The sequence below is a fragment of the Kogia breviceps genome, chromosome 15 (genome assembly GCF_026419965.1).
Source record: "Kogia breviceps isolate mKogBre1 chromosome 15, mKogBre1 haplotype 1, whole genome shotgun sequence".
Classification (NCBI taxonomy): Eukaryota; Metazoa; Chordata; class Mammalia; order Artiodactyla; family Physeteridae; genus Kogia; species Kogia breviceps.
The window spans coordinates 201803-210998 of record NC_081324.1 but is presented as its reverse complement, the minus strand read 5'-3'; the positions used below and the strand labels follow the sequence as shown (position 1 = coordinate 210998).

The following is a 9196-nucleotide window of genomic DNA, read 5'->3' as shown; positions in this document are numbered from 1 at the left end:
CTTTACTTCCTCGTTTTAAAAAGTAATGGTAAACATTTACAATATCCTCCTTCTGGTTTTGTTTTTCTTCATAGCAGTTACTGGCAAACAAAATATTACATCTTATACTCATTTGTTATTATCTGTTTCTAAAGTATAAGGTCCATGGAAACATTTGTATGCTCACACTCACTGAATAAAAAAATTAAGAGAATATAACAACCTCTGAATAGAGCGTATGCTGGTTTAGGAGACAAAACACATAAAACCAAAACAGCAACCTGAGGACATTGAGTAGCGTTTGCAGTGCTTCCCTGGAGTCCCTGGTAGCTGGTCTTTGGAAGCTGCTTTTCACCTGTGGTCTGGGCTTCGGGTGGGGTTCATATGAAGAAGGTAACTTGATCCTGGAGCAGTAAGGCAGACAACTCCGTTTGCCATGAAACACCTGTAGTCTTGCTCAACAGATCATTGGGGTAAACTTGTGTGAAAAGAGCTCCTCCCCCGGCACATTAGCTTGGGGTGAAGAGGGTTCAGGTTAAGAAATGTGTTTACTTTTAAAGTTCCCTGGGGAAGGGAATGTGGAAAATGGCACTTGTTTCCTGGGCTGGGGAAACGAATGGTGAATCATTTTGTTTGCTTTTTATTAACATAATAACAGTTTATGCCATTCCTTGGAAATGTTGTTCAGTAATGCAAAGTTCTCAATCCCTGAAAGTTATCTTTTTGTGAAGATAAAGAAGAAAACAAAATAAGTGAGGAAACATAAGAGGGAAAAAGAATTTGTGTATTGACTTAGGATGTGTAAGAAATACTTAGGAGACTGATGTCAGAGGCAGACTGGAGGAGCAGGTGCAGCTGGAATAAAAAGTAAACCATAGAACAGTATTTCTGCCCATCAGGAAATACTTTTTGCAGGCCACCTGATATTAGGGTCTCAGTACCAGCATTACACAGGTATCTTTGCGACTTGCAACAAGACCCTGCTCCCTGTCTCTGGCTACTTTGTGTGAAACTGTGAGATACTATATAACCTCACTGATTCGTGGACAGGGTCTCCTTGTCAGCTGAAAGGTTGGCCCTCCTGAGATGTCACAGGCTCTGGGGCTGGCAACATGCATTACTACGAGGTCAAGTGACCTGCACTTCCTGGCTGGTCAGCCAGGTATCTGCCCCTGCATCTCCGATTCCATCACAGGAGCTAACTCAGAGCATGTATCCAGCTTCAGTACCTGCCTGCCTCAGCTCCACCTCACAGGCTGCGGGGGTGACTGTCCCAATGCTCGAGTCCCCCCAACTCTAAATGGAAAAGGGCTGCCTGCAGCTCAGCGTCAGTGAGGGGATTTAGCGAGCTGGTGCACACTGGTAAAGCTGAGATAGTTGTGCCTCTTTCTTCCAAGAGTTATTGGTGTTTGCTGCTGTCACCCTGACATTTGTAATTTACTGAATGAGTAGGTCTTGATGTATTATACATTTAGTAATGTCAATGATGATAAAGTGTTCATGGAGATTTTGCAAACCAGGGTATATTTTGAAAAAGCTGTATAGTAAGTATTCAGAAAAGCTTTTTCAAAAGGACTTCAAAAGAAGGTTCTGGACCTACGACACATCTCCTATCAAATACGAGTATAATTTGGTTATCTGAAATGCCCTACTACCTGCTTGAGTTTGAGCTCATTTTCCCATCTGTAAAATGGGGCTACTACTACTTGCCTGTGGAGGAAGTGTGAGGATTACATGAAAAAAAAAAAAAAAAAAGGCACACAAGAGGCACTTGGTAAATATTAGGTATTTCATCCTTAGGCTGAGTTTATCTCTGCTGATCGTTAACAGACATTCTCCCCAGTATTTAGACCAGAGCTGAAAGCAGCAAAGAACAAATTTTTATTCTTTGATATAAAAGAAAACTTTAATGTGTATACAACATAGGTTTTTTTTGTCCTTTTTTTTTTAAAAAAAAGAAAATTGCAGAAATATAGACCTGGGTAGAAAAATACACTCAAGCGGCTGCTCAAGACAATTCATAACTCCTAAAATTAAGGACAATAGCACACAAATCTCAGCATAAGCCTTTTTTCCTTTAAAAAAGTATTCACATTTACTTAAAAAACACACCTAGTTATTTGACAAGATATTCAATAACCAGCAATAACTTAATAAAAGAACATTTCCTTTGTGATAGTAAGTTAGCATAAGAGTTTTGGTTCTACAATACTTGTCATAGTAAAAAACAAAAACCCACTTCTGACTCCTGGTGCCCAAAAATGCTTGTACAATTCATTGGAGCCCATAAATTTGGGGGTCCTAGACCTCAAAGGGGAGCATCTTTGGTCTTCCCTGTACTTAGGACCAAAACAGACAGTGATCCTGGCATACAAATAACAAAAACAAAGGTGCAGGAGACCACAACTACTCAATAAAAGCTATTTAAGCCCAATAAATAGTTTCCAAAAGAAAAATAATTTGCTTTTCACTTAATGAATTCAGGAGAAATGAATTCAGGAGAAATGAACACATTGAGATACAGTTTTCCACCTGCTATCAACCTGCCATCCATAAAGTCAGTTCTGCCACTACCAGCAGGGGGTGCCTGACCACAGGAGAAGCAGCCACATAGTTTCCCCAAAAGGCAACCTACAAAAATACGTTTACCTGTATTTACATGAAAACTTTTTTGGGTGAAAGTTTAGTTTTCAAAGTACAAGTGTAACATTTTCTCCTCAACACTGGATTCAAGTAGAAAATACAGGTCATATAAAGTTTGATTGGCTGAAACATGAATAAACCTTTAAAATTACTAAATATGTGACTATTGCTAGAATACCAAAGGAAGTGACAATGAATTTAATTTGTGTTAAAAATTTTTACATTCCATGTGACTTGTTATTTAAAATCAAAGATACGTAACCCATACATCCAAATGACTGACCTTTCGAAGGCCTGTGTGAAGTGTTGGAAACACTTCAAAAACTGCCCTCAGAGTCACAATCCACAGGAAAAGACTGGTTTTTACCTCAGAGTAAATGCTGGCTTTTGATCACAGATGGTACTGGTGAGCTGTGCCTTCCACTCTCTTCCCCAAATTAAATTCACCTCAAAGGCTCAACAGGCCACCTCTGATGGGCTCACAAAACTGCCTGTCGGGGAGAGTCCACCACTGCGGCCACCATGACCACTTCACGCTGTGTGAGACAGGATTGCAAACAGTGCGACGTTCTGAAATTCATCCTCTACCGCCATGCTTGTTATTCCAGGTGTGGGTGCATGTGCTCTTGAAAACCAGCCTCTACCTTCCTGCCACGTCCCATCTTCATAGCCTCTGGCCCGTCAGCAGAATCAGTGCAAGTCGGCAGGAAGCACAATGAAAACATGAATTCGACTATTTTTAAAAAGTAATTTTAAAGCTTCATTTTTAAAAGTATATTTTTAAAATTTAAAAATGAAGTATTTTCTGCACTTGGTCAGATCCTTTCTACCACTTGACAAAGGTGCTAGACCCTCAACCAGCCTCGTACAGACGGTGCATGTGTATGTATTTTACGTGCTGTGGAGAAATTCTACAAAAATACAATATTCTTTTTTCTCCGTAAGTTGGAATAAAGAGTAGGGTTGTGGGAGAAAAGGGAGGGATAAGTAAAAACAACAAAAAGGAGGCGCGCAGTATACAATTTTTTCTTATTTTAAGACTAGAATAAAACTTTAAGAAGTATTTCCCCTCAGGAAACTGACCTGACGCCTGGCCCTACAGGGTGACTGCTGGCCCATGCTCTTCCACCCCTCCGGGGGGCAGGGCCAGGCTGTGGCGGGGGTCGGACCGGAGGGAGCTGAGCAGCCTCTGGACACTGCCCTCCCGCCCAGGGCTGTGCAGGCCGGGTGCCAGGCCAGCACCGTTGACCCGAGCGAGGCTGCCTGGTGGCGGCCTGGGTACCAGCCGGGGCTCCAGGACGCCCTCGAGGACCACGTCAGCCTCCTCGTCGCTCTCCATCTCGTCAGGGGGCAAGTTCTGCAGGACGTGGGCTGCAGGTAGGCTGTGGCGGCTGGCCGTGCTGTCCGAGGAGCGGCCGGAGCTGCCCAACGCACGGCTGCCACGCACCACGTTGTTCCTCTGGTTGGCCGGCTTGACCGTGACGATGAGGTTGTGGCTGTTGGCGATCATCATGTCCGTGACCTGGTCCAGTGTCTTCCCAGCCACCTCAATCCCATTCACCTCCAAGACCTCATCGTCCACAGCCAGCAGCCCAGTGCTCTCGGCCAGGCCGCCAGGCACCATACGGGAGATGAAGATGCCGGGCACCTTCTCCAGCCCCTGCGGGGCCACGCGCACGCTTGTGCCGTCGCGGATGTAGAAGCCCAGCGGCTTCTGGCAGCCGTGCCGGTACAGCCTCACACGGCGGTGTGTCTCGGGGAGGATGTCCACGTCGATGATGGAGGACACGGGGCGGAAGTCGTGGGGCAGGCCGATGTGCAGGTGTGTGCGCCGGCGAGGGCCGTCCTCCCGCAGGGCCAGGGGGCGCCGCCGCCTGGACAGCGAGCCCAGCCCGAAGCTGCAGTGCTCGGCCTCTTCTGGAAGAGCACAGAGGAGTCAGTCAGAGGAGAGACCTCACAGGCAACGCGGAAGCACAAGTCAAAGAGCATCGAACACCTGGAGCCTGAGGCGGGCCGTCCAGGTAAGGCCTAGCCTTCTGCAGCTCACCTTCCCACCGCTTCTCTGATTTGTGATATGACCCCAGGGAAGTCTGAGGCAATGGGCAAATCAAACCGTATAAAGAACTGACTGAAACACAAGTCTCCCACACATGCCCAGGAGCTGAATGATCGATTCATTTTGTCACACTTCAATTTTTGGGAAAGTCTCAACCTCCTGGATGATATGCAGACACAATGCAGTAACTTTATGGATCGTTTTGCTGAGCCCACAGCAGTCCTGGCCTCAGGTGAGCTGGCCCGGCAATATTCACCAGGCAAATGTTTGATGCCAAGTTCAAGCACAATCACCTCCTTAACGTTAGCTCTCCAGGCAACCAACAGAATGGTTGAAAGGTTAAGAGAATTAACCATAGATGAAAGGTTTAAAAGTGCTGACTGGATTCTGCAATGACAGTGAAGCAGGAAGCACCAGGAACGTCTCCCAACCTGGACAACAACTGCAGGGGCAGAATCTGTCTGATGTAACTAATATGGAACTTGAGAGTCCGTTGAAGGCTCAACCTCCAGGGGAAGAATTGGACAGTAACTGCAGTCAATTTTGCTCAGTTTCAACCCTTAGCACAGTAGCAGCTACCTAGCTCACCCCCATCACCCTGGGAGGCAGCTGTGCACTGTTCCTAGTTTGTGGGCCAGGGTGGGCAAAAAGGACGCTGATCTCCAAACATCAGGCATCTGTGCTCTGATTACAGACTGCTACTTCTGATCACAAAGGTGTAGACAGAGGTAGGTGGCTATTGCACCTCCCTGCATTGTTGCAAGCCCCTCCCCTTCTACCTGAAGGAACGTCCAGGAGAGTTAAAGTAAACTGGCACCCCTTCTCTCCCTTTATTTTTCACCTTTTTTTCATTTTGGGAGCCAGACCTTAAAGTTTACAACATTAAAAACAACTGCATATATGGGGACAGTTAGAAGTGACTGTGCATGCTCAAGGAAAGACTCAGAAAGGACCTTAGAAGACCTTAAGTTCACACCTTAATGTTGATACTCAGCAAATAGCCTCCAACAATTAAAAAAAAAAAAACCCAAAACAGTAACAAAAACCCAGCAAACCCTGGGGAAGGGGTAGAATCTGATTTGCAGAACTACCATGTTATTATATTAATCTCCAGTATTCAACAACAACAAAAGTCACACGACATACAAAGAAACGAGAGTGTGCCCCAAAGGAAAACAGTATTAGAAACTGTCCCTGAAACAACCTGATGGCAGATTTACTAGACAAAGACTTTAAAACAATGGCCTAAGACATGATTAAAAAACTAAAAAAAAAAAAGAGATGTGGGTAAAGTCAAGAAAACAATGTGTGAACAAAATGGAAATATCAACAGAGAGACAGAAAACCTAAAAGGAAACTAAATAGAAATTTTGGAGATGAAAACTACAATAATGGAAATTACTGAACAGGGGCCTCAAAGGCAGATTTGAGCAGGCAGAAGAAGGAATCAGTGAACTTGAAGATAGGACAACAGAAATTATATCTGAGGAACAACAACAAAAGAAGGTTAAAGAAAAGTGAACAGAACATAAACAATCACTGGGACACCATTAAGCAAACTGATATATACCTTGTGAGAGTCTGAGAAGGAGAAGAGAAAGGGGTGGAGGGAATATTGGAAGAAATAATGGCTGAAAACTCCCAGACTTGGTGAAGTGTGCAAATGTAAACATCCAAGCTCAACAATCTCTAAGTAAGATGAAGTCAGAAAGACACAAGATTACAAAATAATCAAACTTAATAAAGACACAATATAGGGGGCAGAGTCAAGATGGTGGCGTGAGAAGATGCCAAGTTAGCGCCTCCCCACAACTAGGGCTCTTGCCTGCCACTGATGGGGGACCCTGATGCCCACAGAGACGGGAGGAACCCTCAAGTGAACCGGTAGGATGTGTGGGGACTTAGGGGGGAGGAGAACTGGAGGCCAGACAGGATGGGGCCCCTGAGGCTGGGGAGATCAGGAGAGGCAGGGGGAGGGGCCCTGCAGGAGGAGCAGGAGAGAAGCGGAGGGAGATCGCCCACCCACTCGGGCCCAGGGAGCCTGCTGAGCTCCCAGGCTGGTCCCCGCCCTCCAGGGCAACCTGCCCACAGGCTGCATTGGTCCTGGAGGCATGGGAAGGAGGCCGAGGGGAGAACAGGAGAGGCAGGTGGGAGGGGCCCTGTGGGAGGAGCAGGAGAGGAGAGGAGAGGAGGGTGTTTGCCCCACCCACTCAAGCCCAGGAAGCTTGCTGTGCTCCAAGGTGAAGTCCCCCACCCTCTGAGACCAGGAGTGGGGGGCACACCTTGGCCCCTTCTGTTCCATTGAGCCTAAGCCCCACCCCGCACAGCCCCCAGGGTCTTTTCCAGCCCTGTGGGTCCTAAGCATAGGCCTCGCCCATGACCCAAACCTCACTCTTGCCTAGGCCCCACCCTCCACAGCCGAGGCCTTCCCCCCGCTTTTTTTCCTCCTCTTTTTTACTATTGTGGTACTGTTGTACCTTCTGGTTGTTGATCCATCTGTATTTTTACTTTTATATTATTTCTAACATATCTGTTAGGTTCCTAGTCTAATTTTATTTTAGGCTTTGTTATTGTCCTCTTTTTTTTGGCACCCTACACGGCTTGCAGGCTCTTGGTTCTTGAGCTGGGGGTCGGGCTGAAGCTCCTGTAGTGGGAGCTCTGAGTCCGAACCACTGGACTAACAGAGAACCTCAGACTCCAGGGAATATTCATCGGAGTGAGGTCTCAGAGAGTTCGTCATCTCAGCACCAAGACCACCCAATAGCCTACAAACTTCAGTGTTGGAAGCCTCAGGCCAAACAACTAGTAAGAAAGGAACACAATCCCACTCATAAAACAACAACAACAACAACAAAACATGAGACAGCAAAAAAATATTTCCAGATGAAGGAGCAAGGTAAAAACCTACAAGACCAAATAAATGAAGAGGAAATAGGCAATCTACCTGAAAAAGAATTCAGAGTAATGATAATAAAGATGATCCAGAATCTCGGAAATAGAATGGAGGCACAGACTGAGAAAATACAAGAAATGTTTAACAAAGATCTAGAAGAACTAAAGGGCAAACAAACAGATGAACAACACAATAACTGAAATGAAAAATATACTAGAAGGAATCAATAACAGAATAACTAAGGCAGAAGAATGAATAAGTGAGCTGGAAGACAAAATGGTGGAAATAACTGCCAAGTAGCAGAATAAAGAAAAAAGAATGAAAAGAATTGAAGACAGTCTCAGAGACTTCTGGGACAACACTAAATGCACCAACATTCGAATTATAGGGGTCCCAGAAGAAGAAGAGAAAAAGAAAGGGTCTGAGAAAATATTTGAAGAGATTATAGTTGAAAACTTCCGTAACATGGGAAAGGAAATAGTCACCCAAGTCCAGAAAGTGCAGAGTCCCATATAGGATAAACCCTATGAAAAACACACCAAGACACATACTAATCAAACTAACAAAAATTAAATTCAAAGAAAAAATATTAAAAGCAGCAAGGGAAAAACAAAAAATAACATACAAAGGAATCCCTGTAAGGTTATCAGCTGATTTTTCAGCAGAAACTCTGCAGGCCAGAAGGGAGTGGCAGGATATACTTAAAGTGATGAAGGAGTAAAACCTACAACCAAGATTACCCAGTGAGGATCTCATTCAGATTAGATGGAGAAATCAAAAGCTTTTCAGACAAGCAAAAGCGAAGAGGATTCAGCACCACCAAACCAGCTTTACAACAAATGCTAAAGAAACTTCTCTAGGTGGGAAACACAAGAGAAGAAAAATAACCACAAAAACAAACCCAAAACAATTAAAAGAACGGTAATAGAACATACATATCGATAATAACCTTGAATGTAAATGGATTAAATGCCCCAACCAAAAGACACAGACTGGCTGAATGGATACAAAACAAGACCCAGGGCTTCCCCGGTGGTGCAGTGGTTGAGAGTCCACCTGCTGATGCAGGGGACGTGGGTTCGTGCCCTGGTCTGGAAGATCCCACATGCCGCGGAGTGGCCGGGCCCGTGAGCCATGGCTGCTGAGCCTGCGCGTCCGGAGCCTGTGCTCCGCAACGGGAGAGGCCACGACAGTGAGAGGCCCGTGTACCACAAAAAAAAAAACACCCCACAAAACAAACAAAAACAAAACAGGGCCCATATATATGCTGTATACAAGACACCCATTTCAGAACTAGGGACATATACAGACTAAAAGTGAAGGGATGGAAAAAAGATATTCCATACAAATGGAAATCAAAAGAAAGCTGAGTAGCAATACTCGTATCAGATAAAATAGACTTTAAAATAAAAACTGTTATAAGAGATAAGGAGGGATGCTACATAATGATCAAAGGATCAATCCAAGAAGAAGATAGAACAATTATGTTTATGCATCCAACATAGGAGCACCTCAATACATAAGGCAAATGCTAACAATCATGAAAGAAGAAATCAACAGTAACCCAATAATAGTAGGGGACTTTAACACCCCACTTACACCAATGGACAGATCATCCAAAATGA

At 44.9% G+C, this 9196-nt stretch overlaps 1 protein-coding gene across 2 annotated transcripts in view; it reads right to left on the bottom strand.

Moving 5' to 3' along the window:
• Positions 1 to 1753: 1753 nt before the first annotated feature.
• Positions 1754 to 9196, bottom strand: part of PARD6G (par-6 family cell polarity regulator gamma) — a 100402-nt gene continuing 92959 nt past the window's right edge. Inside the window, exon 3 of one of the 2 annotated variants that reach the window (XM_059040486.2) lies at positions 1754 to 4539. In XM_059040486.2, coding sequence (XP_058896469.1) covers positions 3719 to 4539 — 821 coding nt within the window. In that variant the 3' untranslated portion in view covers positions 1754 to 3718. The remainder of the gene's footprint in view (positions 4540 to 9196) is intronic. The other variant, XM_067014286.1, reaches the window with a different exon arrangement.